This window comes from Physella acuta, unplaced genomic scaffold (assembly GCF_028476545.2).
Source record: "Physella acuta isolate Inbredline_101_S28 unplaced genomic scaffold, ASM2847654v3 ptg000808l, whole genome shotgun sequence".
NCBI lineage: Eukaryota > Metazoa > Mollusca > Gastropoda > Physidae > Physella > Physella acuta.
This window is the reverse complement of record NW_026732326.1, coordinates 244,575-270,709: the sequence shown is the minus strand read 5'-3', so window position 1 is coordinate 270,709 and position 26,135 is coordinate 244,575. Positions and strand designations below refer to the sequence as shown.

Genomic DNA, 26,135 nt, shown 5'->3' with positions numbered 1-26,135 from the left:
AGGTAGTTGGTAGAATAGATAAAGAAAGACAACCCAATATATTTTTTCAAAGTGGTCATAATTTCTCTTTTAAATCATCTTATTCTTAAAAGGATTTTTTCAATTTGAAAACATGTTTTCATGATGGACCATATTATAACCTGCACTTTTTTAAAATTAAATTTTATTATCCATATTCTTACTACAGCACGGAACAGCAAAAAGTTACAGAAAAACAAAACTATCATGTAATGAATGAATTCATGATGGTGACCTAATCTGGTAACTTGAGCCTTACAATATGTTTCTGTAACTGCACTGCATGTGTAGTTTGTTTATTGTTTTGTTTAATGTAAAGCAGGAACGCAAAAGCTGCTGGAGCTATTAAGTGTTACAGGAACTGGTTAAATAAACAAACTATTGCATAAAAACATGGCTACACATGCTGTAATAAACATTAAATGACAGCTACACTATTCTGGGCAAGAGAGCAAGACTTTATAGATGTGTGGAACACAAAGTTGAAGCATAGTTCAGGGATACATACCCTAAAATAATTTTTTTAGTGACACAAGTATAATCATAATACAACTCTGTCTGTAACTCATAAAAATAACTAAACTTGACACACTTTTTTACACATCTACAAATTAACACCCGTTGTCACAATTTTTTGGTATGAAACTAGTTAAAGACTGTCAAACAGAATAAGTTTTTTTAGGCTTATTAAAATGGTATTATAACAATAGTACAAGTAGCCATTGCCAGAGGCGTAGCGACCTCTCCCGGCGCCCAGGGACAAAACTTTCGATTTGCACCCCCCCCCCCCCTGAGCTTTTCATTTGCACCCCCCTCAAACTTTCGATTTGCACCCCCCCCCCTCGAACTTTTCATTTGCACCCCCCTCAAACTTTCAATTTGGCGCCCCCCCTAAGGTCGGCGCCCGGGGACATATGTCCCCCCCCCCCCCTACGCCTCTGGCCGTTGCTGTATATTTATAAAAAAAATTAGTAGTACTTTAAAACGAACTATTTGTTTTTAACATAATTCAAATTGACTTTTTAAAAGTAAAAATTCTGCACAGATTTTAAAAACAACAAAAATTAAGTATCAAGTTATAAATGATAATGTAATTCTTTTTTTGTGTGATAATAGAACATTATTTAGTTATGTTCTTTCTTGACTGAAGATAAGTTTTTATTATTTGGTTTACAAACACATTGGCCAACAGACAAAAATTGTATTTTTGTATTTTTTTTGCATCTAAGGGAAACAACTCATGTTAATAGCAGCTTAGTGTTGAATTATTTTTAGTAAGGTGTTATACAGCAAATAGATTAAATTTATTCCTTGTTTATACCTAGCTAACATTGTTAGTATTTGGTTTATCTCATGTAGAAATTTACAAACATGTAAAAAGTTAGAAGCATGCATGAGATAACCCTTGTAGTGAAGAGTGAAGGAAAATAAGGAGTACTCACTCTGACATCGTAAACACTGCTTGTAGACCCCCCAAATAAAGTCGCCACAGTAATCACACCACGTGGGGTTGGACAGGTGGCAAGGTGTGAAGTGGTGCCCCATTCCTTTCGGAGCAATGTTTGACATCTCAATCAGCTCACTAGGCCAGATGTGTTCTGGCAACTCCTCGTAGGTGCTCCGCCTCTTCAGTGGGGCCACTATATCTTGAAATACATCTTGAACTTTCTTGCCCCATTTTCTCCGCATAACATCGAATATGCTGCTCTCTCCGCTGTTGCCATCGTTTGCTGAATTGCCCACCGAGTTTGCGGTCGCCATAATGGCTTTGCTTATCTGCAGGAAGGCAAGGTCCTGGATGTATTCACTGGCCATCAACTGATGGACATCCTTGAGTTATCAACACTTTTATCCTACATGGCTTAAGGATGTCCAGGGCTAATACTTTTTAAAAATGTGTTTGATGTCTAGCAATGTCATTATTAATGAAGAATGAAAGAACAATAGTTTTCTATTTGTAGTCTTGTCTTTACTTAGCCAAAAAACCTGGAGGAAAAAGTAATTAATTAATTAAGTAACCAAAATTTTAAAAATTGTGTGTGGGTATATATTATCATAGTAATATTAAGATTAAAATGCTCAATTTCTTGTTTAGACTTATAAATGTATTCAAATACACTTTTTGGTTTTTCTTCTGGAGCATTTTTGGCATGGTTTTTACTTTGTATCTATTATTTATCAAAAAATTAATTGACAGTAAGACATACTAAACTTTAAAATATAAAATACAAGACATGATCTAAATAAATATACTGTATACAAACAATTAAAAAGAATTATGCATAAAATATGTTGTACATGTTCTAAAGGATTTGACACATCTCAATGAGTTGAATTTTTTAATTAAAAAATTGTTAACTTTTCTGTGTTAACTCCGCAAAGTTAATTAAGTTAACTTTCCTAAAAGGTGAAGGTAAATTATAATATTTTAAAAATAATTTGTGTATGTAACTTTATGAATAAAATAATAACTAGTGTTTAGATTAATTAATATACAATATAACCATCTCTTTAGAAAGTTTGTTCTTATAGTAAATTCCTTAGCTATCCAGCAAAAAATGAAACACCAACTTTATGAACTATGAACTTTCTTACTACTCTTATAAGAATAAAAAAGTTACACTTACAACAGATGCCAATACATTTTTCCCATAAATACTTCAAGAAATATTTAATTAAGGAGTTCCTCACTCTATCCCCATTTCTCTTAAAATAAATGACTAAGGGAAGCTATCTGTTAACCAAAGGCAAAGGATACAAACAAATGCAATTTGATACTCCAGAATAGCAAACTAACTCTAGTCTTCATCATTAACTTAACCATAAGACAAAAAAAAAAAAAAAAAAAAAAAAAAAAAAAACCACTTCTGTTTCCAGGGTTAATCAGGGCTTTTTTGTTAATGAATTAAAATCAAAGAAATTTTGCAAAAAAAAAAAAAATTATGCCTGTTTTTTTTTTTTTTTTTTTTTCTCTCATATCTTTTTGGGGACCTATAACATTAACCATATGAAAAAAAAAAAAAAAAAAATTAAAACTCGCCAGACCTTATGTGAACTGCGATTAATTTTGTCATCGGATTTGCCAGGAATTTTTATTTCTGATCTGATCTCTAGGCACAGTGCTGACCACACCATCCCTTCATATGCTGAGGTCAAGAAACATTTCAACTACTTAATCCTATGGATTAACTAAACAAGAAAGTAGACAGCCGACTCAGAGGCTTTGAAAGAAGATCCCTCCAACGCATCCTCAGGATAAAGTGGGACGACAAAGTCCCGAACAAGGAAATATGGCGAAGGACAGGATTAAACGACATTGTCTCAGAAGTTAGAACGAGGAGATGGAGATGGCTGGGCCATGTCCTACGCATGAGCAAAAAAAGACTCCCCAACATGGCGCTGAAGTGGAACCCACCCGGAAAGAGAAGTAGAGGAAGACCACTGGGAACATGGAGGAGGGAGATGGAAGAAGAAGTACAGGCTACTGGCAAAACCTGGCATGAACTAAAGTGGCTCGCCCAGGACAGGGTGGAATGGCGGAGATTTGTTGTTGCCCTATACTCCACAGGGAGTGATGAGGATTAAGTAAGTAAGTAAGTAATCCTATGGATTGTTAGTTTTAAAATGTGAGCTTAACTTTTTTAGACCTTACATGCGCAGAATAAAAAAATTCCAGGTCTTTTCTATATTCAAAAACTCCATACTTAATGCATAATTATTAAAGCTATTTTTAATTATTTTTTTTTATTGCTGGATGCTCAGGTCAACAATTATGATTGAGTCCCTCTCGACAGAAATGGCAGAAGCTATATAATGTTATAATTATAGCATTCAAACTTCTAAAGTTTCAAGTGACAAGGGCAGAATGGAGCAAATAGCAGTAACTTATTATTCAACAGCCACCTTTTTTTTGGGGCCCATAGGGTGTGGGTGGTGTGATAAGACACCCCCCCCCTCCCCCAAAGAACAGTTGGGGGCATTGTCCTCAGAGTTTTATGGATAGAAATTAGGACTAGGGTTGGGGTTAGGGATACCATTGACATTAGCAAGTCACCTGTAGTATTCAGTTAACTACCATTAACCCTATTACCCATTTTTTAAGAAGATTCTATTGTTGGACACTGGTATAAGAAATCCCCCACAAACTTGACTTGCTAAGTCAGCACTAACCTTATCCCTGACTAAAGTCCTACCATAGCTCGGACTATAAATATTAAATAAGTTAACGATTGAGTCTGAGTGATAATCACTAAGGTTTGTGATTAAAATACTAACAAAAAATGTTAGAACAACTTAAGATCTCTACTAGATTCTCAGAGTCTGTTCTCAAACATAGAATTACCAGATGATTTTAGATACCGATGACCGATAAAATAGGTGTGTTGGGTTGTTAGTAGTATTGTAAAAAAAAGTTTCCCTTTCAAAACTGACGGTCTATGGGGCAAGTGAAGTAGAGTTCACTTGTTTCTGTGACCTCGGCGTATGAAGAGATAGAGTTGTCAGCACTATGCCCAGCTGCCTTTACTTTCCCTAACGTGAGTTAGGTACCCATCAGAGTTGGGTGGACTCAGGGACGATCTACTGACTTGAACCCAGATTCGAACTCGAGATTTACGGGTTAACAGTCCAGCTCTCTACCACTAGACAACTCCGTATTGTAATATCAACTAATTTTATGGTTAGAAATTAGGGTTTAGGCTTTAGGCGAATGGTAGGACCAGGGTTGGGGTTAGGGACAGGATTAGCATTGATAAGCATTGACATTAGTCAGCAATGTGTGTGACTGTGTGTATTTAGAGAATTTAGTTAACTACCCGTAACCTAACACTCGTTTTTTTAAAGAAGATTCTATTATCGGACACTGGTATAAAAATTCTCTCGGTAATTCCACACAATGGGATTCTTCTTTTTAGTAAGTGGGTGAGTGTGACTTTTTGTGCATGAATGAGTTTTTTTTTTTTTGGTTACTTCAAAATAGGGTTGTCGGCATCCGCCGAGTTCGCGGTAAAAACATGACCCGAAATCGCCCATTACTTTCTGATACCGGACCCACGAGATTTGGTTTTGCATACTAATAAGTTTTTAATTTATGGTAATTAATTAAGTTTAAAAGGTCATTTCCTAAGGTTAATTAAAAAGTAGAGTGGTTGTCCCTTAGTTTTAATGGCTTTGCGACCTGATTGCATGCTGTCTCTGCTTTGGTCTTCCCTCTGTATCAAGGTTAGTTTCAAATACGTTGGAATCTCGATTTTTTAAAAGATTCCTCTAGATGAGAGTAGATTACTGATCAGACATATCTTAAGTAATTGGAAATGAAATTTGTTTTTGGATATTTTGACTCCGACATTAGTTATACCCCTCCGAACGTAGTCACTGTATGTAGGTCACTCTGCCACCATTGTTATATTTTTTCATCCCGATCTTCCTGCCTTTAAGTTTGATCAACTGATAACAGCATTCTTATGGCATGTGCAAACAAATCTAATTTTTTATTTCAAAATATATTTACATACCCATCTTTAATTTTTTCAGCTCTAGTTCTAGTTTTGCAGAATATGTTTTTCCTAAAAATCCAATTTTGTCAGACTAGACTCTAGACTGACAAGAGTCAGACCTAGATCTAGGTTACCTGTCTGTTGCTATACACTAGCATTGTGCTAACTGTAATTTTAAGTATTCAAGTTCTACTTACCCTTAGATATAGTTATATGCTGAAAATCAGAATCCATACACAATTCACACATAAAAACATTGATCTGATAACTTCATTTCACTTAGGCCTTAGGGGCCTATTACAAAATGGCTTTTATATGGACTCTACTTCACCTGCCCAAAATAACAAGGCAGTTATAGACACATTACAGTGTTCAAGTCATTTACTTTAGATTTCTGACTATGGAGTTCTTTCATTCACTTTATTTATATAAAATATTGCTTTAGAAACATTTTCATATTTGCGCAGCAGTTTTATAACAAAATGGCTTAAAGATGGACTCTACTTCACCTGCTCAAAATAATGAGGCAATTATATGCACATAACAGTGTTCAAGTCATTTACTTTAGATTTCTAACTTTGTAGTTCTTTCATTTGCTGTATTTGTATAAAATATGGCTTTAGAAACATTTTCATATTTGCACAGCACACAGTTTTTTGGGGTTATGGGAGGAAGCCAACACAAAAATATAAGTTCTGTATTATTTTTATTAATTTCAACAGCATTTACAAGTTCTATATATCATTCTAGTTAAACTCTGCAAATATGAACAAAATACAACTGCAAGTAAAATAACTATGCTCAATTTATTCAGGTATACCATGACTTGTCACAATTGGCCAATGCAAAAGCAAGGGGATTCCACCCCTCACAAAAAAATTCGCCAAAAAAAAACTATTTGAGCTAGACAGAAAATCTTTTTTGTTTTGTTTTCATATAGTTGAGCTCTACAAGAATATGTAATTTTTATTTTTATATGATGATTAGTGTTTTTTTACCTAAATCCCTATTCAAAACTTCAGCTGGGCTTTAAATTTAACAATAGACCTTTGTATTTTAAAGCAAAAAGATTGGGTACTTTGTGTGTCAATAGAGATATTTATTATTGTTTATCATAGCAAACAAAATACTAAGCAGTATTTGTTTACTTTAGTCACAAAGAACATGTCTTCTGTGACTCACTTCAGTGTAGACCCTCTGATCTTCATCACTTCCGCTCGGCCATCACGGCAGATTTGCCGCAAAGGATTGGAGATGGCCACTCGCGGATAAACACAATAATTAATACATAAAACTTGTAAATTTATCTCCAATAAAAAGTGATACACACCTATTTTTTACTTCAAAATAAAATTATGTGAAACACATATTTCAATTTTCTTATGCTGAAATTGCGTCAATTACCTAATTTAACTTAGCTTTCGATTTCCACCATTTTACATTGACGATTTTCATGGTTACTTTGTTAGAAGAGTTCTTAGAATTTTCATAGGAAGGAGCAATGAGGAAGTTTAAAATTTTAAATAGTTCCCTCCTAGTAGATACCGAGGCTAGATCTATCTAGATCTAGAAAGGCCCCTATTTGTGCTCGGACAAAAATTTCCGGGGGGCGGGAAGGACGCTGGTAAAGTAAAATCATATATTTCTATATAAATTTTATTTCGTTCGGGGAGCGGTAGACATTCTTCGCCCCCCCCCCCCCGAAAACAGTTTTAATAAATTGTAAAAGGAATTGATTAAAATACTCTATTTTGACAGAGTTCAGACAAGATTTTAGAAAAATATCGATGTTTAAAAAAAACTCAACAGCAATTTTCAGGGGAGTTGTAGGCTGAGGTGTGACGTCATTTTAGGGGGAGGTCTGGCTTTTTGTGACGACGTACGTGTGACGGGAGTAGGTAAAAATCGTCAAAAAAGTGTGACGTCATTTATGGATGACCCTAAAGAACAAGCAAGTCCGATTTCTTAACCTGTTCTTATCATTCCAAGTTTTATTAAAAGTTACTAATAAATAGTTTTATCAAAAGAACAGAAAATAGGATACATGTAGATTTTCTAGGGGGGGGGGGGGGCTATATATTTTATTTTGCGGGACACAGGTTTCAATGCAACAAAAAGCAAATTTTTGTCAAAAGAGAGATCATCTAGCGTCTTAACATCAGAACAGTCTAATGCAGGGGTCTCCAAACTACGGCCCGCGGGCCAGATGCGGCCCGCGAGGTCCTCTCATCCGGCCCGCGGCGATCCTTTTGTCCACGGAATAAATGTCTGTTAGAGGTGGCTGAGAAACTATGCCCAGAAAATTCAATACAATTTGAAAATTTAGCTTTGGGTGCAAATACCATTGCCCGCCGGGTTGCAGACATCAGTAAAAACATCGTGACTCAAATAGCGAAAATGCAAGCAAGTTTGGCAATATTTTAATTGTAATGGATCAGTAGCTGGACAGCTGTTCCACATCTCAACTGCTTATGTTCATTAGAGGTGTGGATGAAGACATAAACATAACACAAGAGCTGGCTTCACTACATAGAATGTATGGCACTGTTACCGGAGAGAATATAGATAGTTCAAAGACATGTTAAAAGATAGAAACACATAATCGCAAGATTTACCATATTTCACAGCAGTAAGATGGCTAATTTGCGAGAAGTTTTTCTGAGCAGAGTATTTAAGTAAAAAAAGGAAATAGGTGACTTCCTTGAAAGTAAAGGCAAGCCACAAGCTGATGTACTTAATTTCTGATGAAGAGTGTGTATAGAAATTGGCCTCTGCTGCAAACATAACAAGTCATTTACATTTTTTTAACCTAAAACTACAAGAGATGGAAATTTAGTTTTTGATCCATACACCCACCTAAAGGCTTTCAGATCCAAACTTTTCATGTTTTTAGAACAAGTACAATCCAACAACTTACGCACTCTCAGTAGTGCAAGGTCTTTAGGCTGAGGCAACCACTGAATTCCCCACGTCATTTGCATACGAGATCATCAAAGACTTCAAGCTGAAGTTTCAGTAGCGGTCTTCTGACTTGGATTCAAAGGCAGAAAAAATTGAGACTGTTTCAGAACCCATTTGAAGAAAGATGAACTGCAGCTGGAGGTCATTAGAGACACGTTCAAAGAAGGGCGGGTGGGTTTTTATAAGTTTTTGCAAAAGGAAGATTTTCCTAATATTAAAACTTTTGCATCAAAGTACCTTTCACATTTTGGAACAAGATACCTGTGTGAACAAATATTTTCAAGATTGAAATACTTGAAGAACAATTTGAGAGCAAACTTGGACCTCGAGTGTGATTTTGGCCACCAACAGTGTTTCTTTCAGACTTTTTCCTCGGGGGACACTTGAAATTTGTATATTTCTATATAGATTATATTTCGTTAAGGGGGGGGGGGGGGCGGTACACGTTCCTTGGGGAAGAGAAGAGATGTCTTGAAGAAACTTTGGCCCCCGAACTGATTTTTGATAGTTAATGCGGCCCTCGGGCTTGTAATAGATTGAGATAATTGTGAGGTCAAGGGAACTCACTCTTCTGTATTAGTATTATATTTATATTGTTATCTTGAGTGATGTCCCTTACATGTATATAAATAGTTGTCTCTCGTCATTTCCGCCTCTCTCCCTGTTATCAACATGTAGTTAGACCCAATAAACGTTTTATATACAACCACATGCTTCTATCGTCAATCTATTATATCTGACGACGAGGATAAATAATCTACTAGAAAGAGCACCTACTTACGCAAAAAAGAGGTTTGCTAGAGCATATTGGCTAAGTATTTCTAGAATAATGGCGCTATATGGCCAAATAAAAGAATTTGATTCGAATGATGAAATCATTCAAGATTACCTAGATAGGTTAAGCTTTTACCTTGAAGCAAACAACGTGACGATAGAAGCCAAAAAGAGAGCTGTTTTGTTAACAGTCATAGGGCCTCAACAATTTAGGCTACTAAAGGACTTATGCGCACCAGCTAGTCTAACTACCAAGAGCTTTAACGAGCTGAGCAAATTGCTAACAGACCACCATGCGCCTACCCCATCAAAGTTTCTATGTAGAGCTAGATTTGACAGTAGGACTCGTCAACCAAACGAGTCAATATCAGAATATGTTGCTGCTTTACGTCATTTAAGTGAATTTTGTGAATTCGGAGACACGCTGTCTGACAGACTATGTGAAAAGTTTGTGACAGGTGTAAACAGCCCTGATATTCAAAGAAAGTTGCTGCTCGAGTCAGATCTAACATTAGAAAAAGCAATACAACTAGCAACTTCAATCCAGCAGTCATCAGATGCGGCGAAATCTCTAACGCCTTCAGGGATCCATGCAGTAAACAGCAGGTTAGTCAACAAACATCAACCCCAACAGAGCATTCCAACTTATGCTAAACAGCCTGCTCGTTCAAATCCTAGATCTAAATCTAGTAATAATTATCAAAAATGTCATCGATGCAAAGGTCCCCATGCATCTCATCGGTGCAAGTTCAAGTCTGCAACTTGTTATAAGTGCAGTAAGCAAGGTCACATTGCCAAGGCCTGCTTTGCAAAGTCTTCGTCTGTTGCTAAATCTAGCCAGTCAAGACAGTACCGCAACCAAAGGCAGCACTATGTTAACTCTCACCAAGACTACCTAACTCAACCAATGAACCACTCTACCTGTGAAAATGCTCAAACTGATTCGCAGCCGGATTTCAACCTGTTCTCTGTGAAATCAATAAGTCATGCTCCCATCAATGTACTAGTTAATATCAACGGTAAGAGCATCAGCTTCCAACTTGACACTGGAGCATCTCTAACAGTCATAACAAAGAAAGATTTTGACGCTGTCACAGGAGGATCAGTGCCTCTACAACCATGTCACAAGTGTCTAACAACATACACAGGTGACAATGTTCCGGTAATAGGAGAGTGTATGGTTCATGTAAGTTATAATGGTCAAAGTGTTAAACTTCCTCTTCTTGTGGTTGAAGGAAATGGACCACCATTACTAGGTAGGAACTGGTTAAGTAATCTTAAGTTAAATTGGGAGAGTATATGTTCATTGAACAATAGAAAAGAATCTAGTCTTACTTCACTAGATAAAGTAATATCTGAAAATAAATGTGTTTTTGGTAATCCAGGATTACTAAATGATAGAACAGTGAAGTTAAGCATTAAAGACACAAATCCAAGATACTGCAAAGCTAGAGTTCCACCTTATGCAATGAGGAATAAAATTGAAAATGAGCTAAGTAGATTGGAATCTAATGGCATCATAAAGAAGGTAGACTATTCCGATTGGGCAACGCCCATTGTGCCAGTGTTAAAGAAGGATGGTTCTATAAGAATTTGTGGAGATTATAAAACTACACTGAATAAGCAAATAGAGCTAAATAGGTACCCTATACCTAACATTGAGGAAATTTCTTTGAATTTGGCAGGAGACAAATTCACTGAATTAGACTTTAGTCATGCTTACACTCAACTAGAACTGCATCCAGATTCAAAAGTCTATACGACAATAAACACACATAAAGGACTCTACCAATATGAAAGACTATGTTTTGGCATATCATCTAGCCCTGGAATTTTCCAAGCTGTCATGGACAGTATTTTTAAGGACATTCCAAATGTTTGTGTGTACTTTGACAATGTGTACATAACTGGTAAGAATGACACTGAACATCTTAAAACACTTGATAAAGTATTGAAAATTGTTGGTGAAAAAGGTTTAAAGATAAACAAAGATAAATGTCAATTCATGTTGACAGAAATTAGTTTTCTTGGTTATATATTAAGCAAGCAAGGTATCAGACCTCAACCTGAGAAAACAAAAGCCATTAAAGAAGCACCCAAACCTGAAAATACCCAACAACTAAGAGCTTTTTTGGGCTTGATAAATTACTATGCAAAGTTCATAGGAAATCTGTCTGGTAAACTATCACCACTGTACAAGCTGCTACAGAAAAATGCAACTTGGCACTGGGGTAAACAACAAGAAGCTGCTTTTAATACAGCAAAAGAGGCTTTGTCTGCTGACACCTTACTAACTCACTATGACCCAGGGAAAAGACTTATATTAACATGTGATGCTTCACCAGATGGTGTAGGAGCAGTCTTGTCCCACATGGATGAGAAGGGTGACAGACCCATTGCTTTTGCCAGTAGATCTTTGAACCAGGCTGAGAAAAATTATTCTCAGTTAGATAGGGAAGGCTTAGGCATCATTTTTGGTGTTAAGAAATTTCATAAGTTTCTGTTTGGTAGGAAGTTCACCATCTTTACCAGATCATAAACCATTGCTAGGTTTATTTGGAGAAAACAAAACCCTACCTGAGCATGCCTCACCAAGAATTCAAAGATGGGCTATCACACTAACTGCATACAATTATGAATTGAAATACAAACCTGGATCTGAGAATAGTGCAGATAGTCTTAGTAGATTACCTTTAAAAAACCAAAGCCTTAGCTATATACCAGAAGATGTATTTGTTCTCTTCACTATCATGGATAACTCCAATATAAATGTGAATGATATTAAAAGAGAAACACAAAAAGATGAGTGCTTAATAAAAGTATATGAGTACTGTAAAAATGGTTGGCCTGAAGAGTCAGTGAATGAGGACTTAAAGCCATATAAAATAAGAAAAACAGAGTTAAGTCTAGAAGATGGATGTATACTATGGGGGTCAAGAGTAATTATCCCCAAAATGTTACAAAAAGAAGTTTTAAGAACTTTACATGATACTCATCTTGGTTCTTCCAAAATGAAGAGTCTAGCAAGATCATGGTTCTGGTGGCCACATATGGATGCTGATATTGAAAAATATGTAAAACTTTGTTCAAGCTGTGCACAACATTCAAATCAACCAGCTACAGCACCTTTGCAAAACTGGGACTGGCCAATCGAACCATGGAAACGTATACATATAGATTTCGCAGGACCTTTCATGAACAAAATGTTCTTAATTGTTATTGATTCACATTCTAAATGGTTAGAAGTTAAAATCATGAACACAATCACTGCAAATGATACCATTATAGAACTGAAGGAAATATTTTCAACTCATGGATTACCAGATCAAATTGTTTCAGATAATGGGCCTAGTTTCACAGCTCATGAGTTTAAACTGTTTTGTGTGGCAAATGGTATTGAGCATATAACCACATCCCCCTATCATCCTGCTGGGAATGGGTTAGCTGAAAGAGCGGTAGGCATATTCAAAACCACTATGGTAAAAATGAATACCGGTAACAAGTTTTCTCTTAGGGAAAGAGTAAACAGGTTCTTAACCAAATACCGCACAACTCCTCATATAACAACAGGTGTTGCACCATGTGAATTGTTATGTGGTAGGAAAATTAAAACTCATCTTGACCTACTACATCCAACTGTTCAAAGGTCTGTTTCCCAACATCAACATACACAAAAAGTAAATCATGACAAATCATCCATTGAAAGAGAATTTGCAGTTAATGATAATGTGTATCTAAGAAATTATGGGAGAAAGGAAAAATGGATACCAGGTCAAATTGTTCAATGTACAGGACCTGTGTCTTATAAAGTAAAAACAAATGATGGACTTATTGTCCGTAGACATGCAGACCAGTTAAAAATAACTTGTGCAGATAATAAGTGTGAATCTATCAATCCCACCAAGTCTGATCAGTTCACACCAACTCAGTTTGTTCCACAACCAAGTTCTGTTGATATGAGTGAACCAAGTTGTCTGGAGTCAGAAAATGTAAATTCTGGAGTTAATGATTTAAATCCTAGACCTCCTGAGATAGAGAATCCAGATGGTCAGAATCTTGAGTCACCAAATCAAAGGCCACTGAGAAGGTCAAACAGGACAATCAAAGTCCCAAATAAGTTAGACCTATGATTTTAAAGGTCAAAAGGACTTTGACATCATTGTTTTGTATCTTGATTATGTTGTAGCATATTGTGCATTGTTTGTAAAGATGTAATCTACCATAGTGTTCATGTTACAATATAATTGGTGATTTTAGGATACTATCAATTGTTCTATTGAGAGATGTGTTATTGTGTTCTAAGGGTAAAGGGATGTAATAGATTGAGATAATTGTGAGGTCAAGGGAACTCACTCTTCTGTATTAGTATTATATTTATATTGTTATCTTGAGTGATGTCCCTTACATGTATATAAATAGTTGTCTCTCGTCATTTCCGCCTCTCTCCCTGTTATCAACATGTAGTTAGACCCAATAAACGTTTTATATACAACCACATGCTTCTATCGTCAATCTATTATAGGGCTGAAAAGTTTGGAGACTCCTGGTCTAATGTATGCAGAGGCCAGTGTTGTGTATGCAGAGGCCAGTGTTTCTTCCAGACTTTTTTCTCCAGTGGGGGCACTTTTTTTTTGGGGGGGGGGGGCGGTAGACTTTTTTCGGGGGGGGGGGGGGGGCGGACACTGTTACAAGTATATATTTTCTATATAAATTTCATTTCGTTCGGGGGGGGGGGGCGGTAGACTTTCTTCGGGAGGGCTATCCCCCCCTCCGAAGAGATGCCTGGAAGAAACTCTGGCGGAGGGGTAGCGGGGGGGGGCGGGGGGGGGGACATATGTCCCTGGGCGCCGACCTTAGGGGGCGCCAAAATGGATTGGAAAAACAAATTGAAAGTTTGAGAGGGGTGCAAAATCGAAAGTTTGAGGGGGTGCAAATCGAAAGTTTGTTCCCGGGCGCCGGTAAGAGTTGCTACGCCTCTGAATGTATGCAAGGGAAAAACTCAAATGTCTATGACTTACTTATCCGTCGAAATAAAATAACAAGTTTAAATTAACTATTAAATGTTTGTTTAATAATATCAAGAGCATACACATGGGTATAGATGGCTGCTTCTTAGTCACCCCACCCATAGCATATGTTAGTGTTTCTTTTTAAAAATATTCTCCTGGGTAGAGGCAGAGGCGTAGCGGGGGGGGGGGGTACATATGTCTCCGGGCGCCGACTTTAGGGGGCGCCAAAATGGGTTGGGAAAAAAATTAAAATCTCATTTTAGCTGCAGTTTTGCATTATAAATATAAAAAATATATGGGGGGGGGGGGTGCAATGCAAATTGAAAATTTGAGGGGGGTGCAAATTGAAAGTTTGAGGGGGGTGCACATTGAAAATTGAAAGGTTGTTCCCAAGGGGGGCGCCAAATTGAATGTTTGAGGGGGGGGGTGCACATTGAAAATTGAAAGGTTGTTCCCGGGCGCCTGGGTAGAGGGCACTTAAAACTTTCGGGCATAGGAGGGGGAGGGGGGAGGGGTCCATACCTCAGCAGGGATGACGATGATCTCGATCCATATTCTATATCGTTGGGGCGGAGAGAGGAGGGGGGGGGGTGCCTAAAAGAAATTAGCAAAACTGTCTTTTCATACAATAGGCTAAAAGCTCATTTTAAACAATTTTATTAGTTATGTATGTAAAGTGCCTGCATCATTATAGTGGCGTGGCAAGGGGGTGACCCTATGGGGGCGTCCGAAAGGGGTAGAATTTAAAAAAAAAACTCATTTGAAGCTGAAATATTAAATTATACACAGAGTTAAGAAAAAAAGATACAGGGCTTTAGATACTGATTCCAGTGTTTCCTACCTTGATTGTGTAACAGTAAAATAAATACACTTAAGTCAGTGACCCGTAAAAACCACTCACCAATTTTTTTTTTTAAATTGGGGGGGGGGGGAGTAGATAAATCGTTAAAAACTTGGTAAAGAAACCACTGTTTTAACGCCTAATGCACTATTCTTCAGCCATTGTTGTTTTAAAAAAATGACTACCTGCTACTCTGCTTTGATATTCCAAAACTATAAAATACTGATTATCCAAAACTGTAATATAATATTTACGAGATTGTTTTAAGGATACAACCAAAAATGAACCAAATTAGTTTTACGAACCACCATCTAAACTCCTTCCTTGTTTTCTTCTCTTATATTATTTTATCATCTTCATTTTTTATCATTTCGGCTCCCTAAAGCCTAGGCAGCACTTAGTCAACTAACGATATTTTTTTATAGTTCAAGCCCTGAGAATCCAACCTCCCCCATCTCTCTTTCGAACGATCCCTATTCCCCATTCGCTTGATTAGTTGCGTAGGCAGGGGGGGGGGGTTAGGGGGGGTCATAACCCCCCATAGACCCCTCGGTATATATATGAAGTATGGTATGAGGGGGGGGGGTGCAAATCAAAAGTCTGAGGGGGGTTGCAAATCGAAAGTTTGAGCGGGGGGGGTGCAAATCAAAAGTCTGAGGGGGGGGTGCAAATCGAAAGCTTGTACCCGGGTAAAAATTGTACCCCCCCCTTGAGACGATCCTGGCTACGCCACAGATCTCTTTTGAGGGTGTGCCTCATCCACCACCTTTTCCTTTCTCTTATTTTGTATCCTCTGTCTCAAAAGCATACCGTGAAATATACTTGACGTTTATGCTAAAGACCCCCAAGGTAGTTTTATTAACAAAGTTGAATTCCACATTGGTTTTAGAACGTTAAAATCATTTTATCGTTGCTGATTTTAATCTGAACGCCTTGGTCTGTATCATTTTAATTTCAGTCATACACATAGAGGTCATCCATAAATGACGTCACGCTTTTTTTTGGACGATTTTTACCTTCCCCCCCCTCTCCTCCGTCACAAAAAGCCAGACCCCCCCCCCTAAAATGACGTCACTACTCAACCTACAACCCCCCTCAAAATTGCAGTTGTGCAGTTGAATTTTTTTTAAACATTGATATTTTTCCAAAATCTTCTCTAAACTATTACAATTAATTAAAACAGTTATCTAAGACGCGAAATAACGTCTAAAATTCGTTTTCTAACATTGCTTTTTTATAATTCAAAAATGTGACGTCGCAACATCTGAAACCCCCCCCCCCCCTCATCACACATCATCACAAAATTACGGACCCCCCTCCCCCTATACGAGTATGACGTCATTTATGGATGACCCCATACATAGAATCTAGACACTGAGCTGTTATGTTAGTTTTTAAATATGTAACTCTATTCTCTCAAATATAACGATTAAAAAAAAGAAAACAGCTGTTTTCTTGTATATTTGTAATCAAATCAATATAATCTACTGAGACTGTAGGAGGTCCACCCAGCTTTGTGGGTACCTGACTCGTAAAAAGACGGTTGGGCATATGATGTCCACACTTTCCCTTCATATGCGGAGGTGAAGAAACTCTACTTTATCTGCCCTATGGATAGTAAGGGCTGAAAATGAAACTATATATATATATATATATATATATATATAGGCCTATATATATATATATATATATATATATATATATATATATATATATATATATATATATATATAAGACAATTGAAACCTACTGACTCTTACATTACAAAATCCTTCACTGATACAACGATAGCCTGCTACTTAAGTGAAGGGGTCAATACCATAAGTATAGAAAAGTTGTCCTTTTATAATACTCGATATAAACATGCATCGTTTTAACACTATGTGAGGACAGTAATTTGGAGCCACCTGGGTGTTAACATTTCTCCTGTGGCAGGCGAGGAGTGGGGGCGCTTACACCAATAATAGGCCAGCTTGATTCGAAATCTCTATCATCGCAGTACACTGCGCGGCACCGGTTACCATACGACAATAAAAAAAAAAGAGAAAAAAAAATCGATCTCTATATTCTTGTTCCATGCGGTGTTTGTGCAAAGTTCCATATTGATTGCCTGTGATATCACTCACTGCTCAGGCAAATGTTATACTTTTACAGTCTAGCCTGAAATCGTTGGGACGTGAACTGAAGTTGCAATAAAATTATGCTAATAATACTAATATGAGCTCATAAATGTGAACTTATGTAAGCATTAAAAAAAAACAACAGTCCTATAATATGATAAAGGGCCATAGACTGTTTTATTTTACCGATAAGGAAAAGTAGTCGGCCATTGCTTTCACTAACCATAAGAGCCCTTATCACGTGACAATCGAAAATCTCGACATGTTTGGGTGTACTTAAGCATTGTTGCCTTCAGTGTAGGTCTAACAGTTTAACGTACTTATACTATAGTCAGAGGCGTATCCAGGTTTTCGTTGTAGGGGGAGCGAAAAGAGCAAAAAAAAGGCGCCGAATTTTTAACACGTTCTATATACGTGTATTATATATATATATATATATATATATATATATATATATATATATATATATATATATATATATATATATATATATATATATATAATATATATATATATATATATATATATATATATATATATATATATATATATATATATATATATAGGCCTATATATATATATATATATATATATATATATATATATATATATATGTATATGTATATATAAATATAAATATATATATATATATATATATATATATATATATATATATATATATATATATATATATATATTTATTTATTTATTTATAATTACTAGCTGTATGTCATTACTTCGCTATGATGTAAAATAAATTGAAAGTAGCACTCTGAAGAAATAAGAAAAAACACACAATGTAGGCCGACAAAACGAAAATTGTATCAATCTAAACAAAAAAAAAAATATACGCACACTACAACCAAAAACAATGAACGTAACACAATCTGTTTTGTAATTCTTTTTAAAAAAATTTCTTACATAATAATTCGTGAAATTTTTTTTAAGACAAGTGAAATAGGGGAAATAATCACTCTCTTAATATAAATATGTATATATCTACACATTTAATTATAAAGGTCAAAACAAATAAATAATTACTTTAGAATATAATCAAATTGTTTAACACTATTCGTGTCTACAAAATGTTTTGTCTATAATCAGAATTAAACATATCGTTATCATAAATGCTAAAGTATTACAGCATAATGAACGTTTTTAAAATCAGGGTATAAAAACACGCTTTTCGATATAAGAGAATACATTCTGAATAACAGCCTACATTTAACTGAATATCGGTCTTTTTAGTTCAGATCATATATTTTTAATTAACTACTGCTTCTTTGTGTTCTTTAAAGATAATTTTGTAACATAGTGATAGTTATGGGTTAGATCACTGTATCGATCACACACCTTTTTACTGGTAATTCCAAAAACAATATTCACAGAGTTTAACGTTTAAAAAGGTAATTTTCTGGCGGCATGGTACTTTGGTACATCATTACGCGTTTTTCTACATGTACTTAACAGATCAGTTCGTGGTGGATTGGGGTGGAGGGTGGGCTCAATTTCATTCACCACTGTCCGGTCACTTTAGGTCAATTATCCAACCCAGTGTATACCTAGGTGTGACATTAATGTCGCTCTACACAATTGTGGTGGTGAGGTAAGATGTGTGTGTGGGGGGGGTAGATAACCAACTCAGAGCGTCAGTTTTTAGATGACTGTTCTAAACATACATATATATTACACAAATATATATTACACTAAGAGATTTAAATAAGTAGCAGAGGTATTATGACAATATTTTTTTTTACAGAGGGGTCCATGGGGGAGGGGGGTTGTAACTGTTTCATATAATTTGTAATCGTAATCACAATCGCCCAAACTGTAAGAATACTACTACTTCATCGTGATGACGTTGTTGACCTTGTCAAAATTTCCCCACCACTACGCAGTTTGCTCATAAGTAAATTTAAATAGAGGTGCCACATCAGTTGTATTTGTTTCTGTATTGTAATTTTAAAAAAATTAATCACACGATTCAAATTGTATATATAAAGTAATTATGTGTGAAGTTTTATGTATAACATTTTCTAATTCAATTATTTGTAAGCAAATACATTATACAGTTGCCTTAAACTTAACACCCCTCTTGCAAAGTGGTTCTACCCGTAGAGGTTTTTTAAACATTGCATTGCATCGTAATGGTTATTTTTAGAAGGGCAAACTGATGCAGCTGTTAATACGTGTTGTAAACGTAGACACTACTAGACTAGTACAATAATGCTTAATTGCTGCATGAAAAGAAATCTTGTGATTTACATATATGTGCCGACCAAATATATGTTTTTAACAAATATCATTATTTAAAACTTTGAGTTTAAAAAGTTTCCAAAAAGGCGCCACTTTGCTGAAAATGGCCAGAGGGGGAGAGGCAGCTCCCCCTGCTCCCCCCCCTGCGTACGCTACTGACTATAGTAGTTCTAGGCAGTGGCGTAGCGAGGTCGGGTGTCACCCAGTGCGGCACTTAATGGTGTGAGGTGTGACCCCCCCCCCCCCCAAGAGGCGTAGCGATCCTTCCCGGGGACAAACTTTCGATTTGCACCCCCCCCCTCAAGTTTTCGATTTGCAACCCACCCTCAAACTTTCGATTTGCACCCCCCCCCCCCCCTTCAAGTTTTTCTCTATATATTTTGCTATTTTTTGCCTTGGTGTCACCCCCCTAAATGGTGTCGCCCGGTGCGGTCCGCACCCCCCCCCCCCCTCGCTACGCCCCTGGTTCTGGGCAGTTGTAGTACCTTTGATGTACGATAAGCTCTACCTTTAGGTGAACGGCCTCACCCCTTCTGTCCCCTAGATCTCCCACACGTGTCTTCAAGCGCCATACCCCGGCAAACCGCTATAGCCAGCGGACCAAACCGTGTGAGGGGGTGATGTTAACACGGCATTACTGTGAGAAGGGCCTTCTTGAAAAGGTCACCGGCCTGGGAGGAAAAGCTCAAAGATTTTCTACCTCGTCGTCGTTCTAACTAATTATTTTCATCGTTGGAGTCAGATAACGTCGTGGACGAACTGGACGGTGGTCTCTGGGTATCCCATACATTTCTTTTCTGACTGGGGCGTATTGAGGCTAAAGTCTAGACCGCGCCTGATCCTACAGTCCTGCAAGACCACTGTTTCTTCCAGAATTTTTTTCTCCGGGCCGGGCACTGGTAAAAGTATAATAATATCTATATATAATTTCCATTTCGTTCGGGGTAGGTGGTCCGCCCCCCCCCCCCCCCCAAGAGATGCATGGCAGAAACACTGCAGGGCGTATAAGGCGTTGGATGTAGAGAAATCTTTGGCTGTTGTGACTTTCCCACAATTTCAGTACGCCCCGTCATACTTCAGGCATTGTTTAGCTTGTCAATGACTGAATATAGGAGGCCTCGGGGCTTTGAGTTCATCGATAAATGATCCGGTTCTGGTCAGGCATTGGCATTTACTAGAAACCTGTGCTGTCCTTTGCACATAACTTTATCATTAATAATTTAATTTTTTTTTACTATTTTTTTTTTACTATATATTTTGGCAATTTTTCACATTGGTGTCACCCAGCGCGGCCCACACCCTATTGTGACGCCTCTGCTGCTGTTTCTATTAAGCTGTTGGAACATGTATGGTGTTTCTTTGTAGCACAAGTTACCAGTCCGGTACAAGGTAAATTATAGTCGTCACTCAGTTGGGCTGAGTCACCTGTCAACACACAATTATATTTTGTTTTTATTACTTTGTGTGTTGATACATGCTATTTTGTTACACATGTACAATAAATTTTAAAATCCCTTCATATATAAACTCAAAATGTCTCATCTGTATATGTGTAGCATAAAACAATTACAAAAAAAAAAACAACTCTCCTCACAGCTTAAACCAACCTGCCCCGGAGTCCATGACTAGAGTTGTGAAATAATTACCACTGCACCCTCTCCTCTTTTTGATGAAGTAAATTAGTAATTTTTATACTACTCTGTCAGACAAAGCAGCCTCACATTGTTAAAGCACAAGACAGCTTACGCGAGGCAACTTTTAAGCACATGAATCAATCTGATATTACAGGTACTATACAATCAGACAAGAACCAGACACTGGAATACAGTTATATTACTTTTATTTTAATTTTATTACAACACATGTTTTCATGGACATCAAAAGTATGAACAGTAGTGGTGAAAAAAAAAACACAATGACTATTTTTAAAGACTTTGTTCAAGTTTTTCTATACTACAAAGATACAATGATAATGAACCAAGTGAATGATGATTATCAATGTGATGAGAACACCTACACAACATTAGGACAACTGTGAAGAGATGATGATGATCAACATTAATTGACAGGGACCCAAGTTTGTCATGTGTCATGAAAACTATTACAGTACTCGCATGTCATCAAAAGCAGATAAAACATACTGTGACACTACTTACAACTAACCCTCTTGTGATGGCTTGAGAAAAAATTAAAGCCCTGCTCACACCACCAGACAGGTAAAAATTAAAATCTTTGTAACAATCAACATAACCCTAACATACGAGTTACAAAAAAAAAAATTAATAAAAAGACTAAATTCAAGTTATAATTTTACATTGGCAGTACAAAGCACTGTTACAAATTTAAAATTCCATAAATGGCACTAAGACAGCCTTTGAAAAAATATTTTAAAAGTTTGTCCAAGAAAAATCAGTCGCTCATTCATACACACTAGTCTAGATACAGCACCCTACTTAAAACATCTTGATACCTTACCATGCCAAAATGGTCTTACCAGATGCAAATAAACAGGTAGAAAGTTGGTGACAAATGGTGACACAGCTTGAATAGCTTACATCCCTGAGACAGGTGTGTGCCAAAGTTGCTATGTTAAAATTCAGGTAGTGGCATTTTTAAGCCAGCAAAGGTGTTTAAAATCTAAGGAATTGCTTATATCTTAAAAAGATATGGCGATAACAATAACATAGATGATGATACATTCATTTCTCAAGTGTTCCAGTTAACTAAGTATTGATGCTGGCACACAACTGATCAAAGATGTGCCAACCTTTACACTCAATAACAAAAGCCGTAACTCAATGTCAAAGTCAATCTGTCATAACCTCTAATACAGATCTTTCAAGTCAGATGGATGGTTGTAATGACTCCAAGAAATTAGGTGACAAACAAGATTTTCCAGGTGTCACAATAGGTATCTGCAAGTAGTAATGTCAGTACGGCAAGTGAATGTTATAAAAGTATTTACAAAACTGCAGACCAAGTAAATCTATTCATCATCGTCATCATCATCCTCTTCTTCCTCCTCATCTTCTTCTTCATCCTCCTCCTCCTCTTCAACTCTTGCTTTCTTGGCAGCAGGACCGCCAGTAGGTGGACCAGTCTGAAAATAAAATTAGAAAAAAATAAATTTAAAAAAATATATGGTTAAAGCAAAAAGCAAAGACCACTCATATCTACCTAGTGAAGTAGTGAAAAAAAAAGCAAATTATAAAAATGGTTAAAAAAAAAAAAGCAAAGACCGCTCATATCTATCTAGTGAAGTCATGAAAAAAATAAAGAGGCTGGAAAAATTCAATAAAGGACAAGCATATTTACCTTTCTGTATTCTGTCATTGCAGACTCGTACTTTTTAGACTCTTCTAAAGCTTTCTTCTCATATGGCTTTTTATCTTCATTGCTCAATGACCTCCATTCTTCACCAGCTGTACATGTAAAGAAAAAACAAAACAGTAGTAGTGGAAAAAGTTTCAAACCTTAATGCCTTAAAAAATACTTTATATATACATGTATATAAATATAATAAAGAACCAAACAGCTTACCCATTTTGAGAAGCTCTTTATGTTCAATACCCTTGTTGGCCATTCTTATTCTGAAGTCAGCCAGGAATAAAAAGTAGGCTGTTGGTGGTCTCTTGGGTTTATTGGGATCCACTGATTTACCTTTGTAAACTGCCATCTAAAAAAAAAAAATTAAAAAAAAATATATATGCGTTAGCACATAATTATCAAAATTATACAATGCTTACTCAAATCAATTAGTGCAATTATGACAATTTCTCACCTCAGTTTCGTATCTTTTTTTGTCATCTGCAGCAGCAGCTTCAAATGGCTTTTTCTTGTCTGCAGTCAAAGACCTCCATTTTTCTGAAGCCTCTTTAGTAAATTCGGCAATCTGTTTAATGTAATAAAATTAATTTCCTTTGTGTAGAGGGGACACCGGAAAGGTATCCATTTATTAATTTTAAGCACATGTAAGCTATAAGACATGACATTACCTTTGTGGGAGCCTTTCCAGCTTTGGCAGCTTCCTTTCTGCATTGTGCAAGAAAGAAAAAGTAGGCAGATGTTGCCCTCTTGGGTTTGTTCACATCCTTAACCTTTTTCTTGTTATTTTTTCCAAGAGCTCCCTTTGGGCGACCTAAGAAATATGGATCAGTCAACTTAATTATTTGCAGAGAGAATAGTTATATGGTATAAAAACAAGAAAGCCTAACACAAGGGGAGATAAAACAGCCACACAAGCATTCTTCTGTCATTACCAACATAACTTCCCCTGATAAAATGTAAAATTAAGTATAAAGCAAAATTAAAGAAAAACAAAAACAACAAAATAATGTATAAATTAAAATGACATTAACACAGAAGTTTCTTCCCATGAAAAAAGGTAAATACTAGAAATGAGCAGACCAGTGCAGAAACCAGTGCTATTATATAAAGAGAAAAAGAACCCAGAAAGTTACAACAGTTTTTACAGAAGTTAATTTTGGTAAAAGGAAGAAAGTTGAGTGTCATGGCAAAGTTTTTAAACTAAAGCCCTTCATATGCTAAGACCAGCAATTTTTGGACCATAGGACTGTAATTTAGAAGAAAGTGGTCCTGGCTTGCTTACGTTTTGATTCTGAAAATGGAAGAAATTTAGTGTCAACCTTTACGCGCACATATCTGTTAAGTGTCAGGTTATCCACTGTGTGGAAAAAAAGACACTGCCTCTTAATTGAATTGGACAAGTACACCTAACATGCTCTAACTCCATGTGTTAAGACAACTGGCTACTAGCTCCTCCCAAAGCAATGGCAGGGGACAACTGGGTTGGCTTATTTAATATGCAGGAAAAAAGTTACAGCAGCAAGATTATGATGAAAAGCAGAAAATTAGAAGAAAAAAAAAAAAACCCCAAGAAAACGACAACTGCCATATGTTAAAGTTTCAAGAATACAGCTATTCATCAGAACCAACGACACTTAGAATCTAGAATCCACGCTTAGACTCTAGAATCCGGTAAGTTACATGAATTTCAGTCTGAGCTGTATTTCAAAATTTTAAGATTTCTAGAATCTACATGTAGAGATCTAGAATCTAGATCTAGATCATGTGCAGACAAAGCCAATCATGAGCTAGATTCCAGATCTATCTAGATCTAGTCAATTGATTTTAATTATCTGCTAAATGTAGCTGTTCACAGTGCTTGTGTTAGGCCTTTTACTTTCTTACATGATGAGATCCAGATAGATCTAGAAATCTAGATCTACTGGCCTATTCTATTACTTTTCCATGTTAGTAGTATAATCTAGAATCTAGATTAAGAAACCAGACCATTTGAGACTAAAAGCGTAGATCTAGAAAATATCTCTATTTAATAAGACTAGATCTATGCCGTATTAAAATGCAATAGTATAAAAAGGCGCCCTCTTTAAAACTCGCGGTCTTAAGACAGAAAAAGAACCCATATTTCACTCAATTCCTTAGCCGACCTTGGAACAAAGAAAAACAATGTTCAAATCCATCGATTTGACGCTAAAAGACCATAAAATACATCTTTTTATATAATAAGTAATGTTTATAATAATTTCCAATTAAATTAAAATAATTTCTCTATCTAATGGTATATGTTACTATATAGAACAACATTGGAGCATAAATGTAGAGGAAATATAGGCCCACTATGATTCTCATGTAATAAGCGCGCCTGAACAGCAAACCAAGATGGCTAAAGAAGAAAGAAGCCGGTGCCCCGCATTCGTTGTCGAAGTGTGACACAAAAACATAAATTTACGAGTTCAATGATTGTCTGCACATAAAAACATCACTATTCTATCATTTCAAACGATTTAAATAATTTTACTTTATATTTTCTATTTATAAAATCAATCATAAAACACTTACCCATCGTTAGACTATTCTGTATAGGAAAAGAGAAGACCGAGTAGAGAGAAGCTTCAGCACAGAGAGACGCTATGACGTTCAACCAACTAGAAGCCTTCTGTATGAATAAACTATTCACGTGAACTATATAACAAAGAGACCCGTATGCGCATTCCCGCCTATGCGTTTAATAGTTAAGGGGAGGTGACCATCTTTTTAAATTACTAGAAGCAAGCTATATTTGTGTCCCTTGAAATAAACTAAGTAGGCCTAATCTATGTTAGGCCTATCTAGCTTTAATAATAATAAAAAAAAAATTGGCAAATATATAATAGCAATAGGATGTGAGGATGAAATAGCGTATTAGAATCGAGTTCATTTAATGAATATCAAATAGGTTACATTTAAAAAAAAAATTCTTTTAAATAATTAGATTAAAGATAGATAAAAGTAATTAGGCCTATTTGCATTTAAAACAAATTGCTATATATAGGTTAATTTATAATAGTAGATCATGAAAATTATGCAAGGGTTTGTCCGACCTTAATGTGGGTGACACAGTTATATATCTAGATCTAGTCATAATTCAAATCCAGCTGCAGCATATGTGTTACTATTCGTTTTTTATGCAGTATAAAAATGCCTTTTTTTCTCTTAGCTGTCTAGAACAATTTTTTGTTCTACTTCAATGATTGCCAAACAAATGAGCAGAAAATTAGGGCATATTAAAAATAGCAATGTTGGAAAGTATTAAAAGCAGTGTTTCTTCCAGACTTTTTTCTCCGGGGGGGGGGGGGGC

At 36.2% G+C, this 26,135-nt stretch overlaps 1 protein-coding gene across 1 annotated transcript; it reads right to left on the bottom strand.

Annotated features, from left to right (window-relative positions):
- Window positions 1-21,297: 21,297 nt before the first annotated feature.
- On the bottom strand, window positions 21,298-25,499 carry LOC131951348 (high mobility group protein B3). The gene is made up of 6 exons (XM_059313722.1): window positions 25,358-25,499; window positions 23,470-23,612; window positions 23,256-23,366; window positions 23,015-23,150; window positions 22,790-22,896; window positions 21,298-22,574 (listed from the first exon to the last, which is right to left on the bottom strand). The coding sequence occupies exons 1-6, from the start codon at window positions 25,359-25,361 to the stop codon at window positions 22,461-22,463; spliced, it is 615 nt and encodes a 204-aa protein (XP_059169705.1). The 5' UTR covers window positions 25,362-25,499; the 3' UTR covers window positions 21,298-22,460.
- Between the last annotated feature and the right edge of the window lie 636 nt (window positions 25,500-26,135).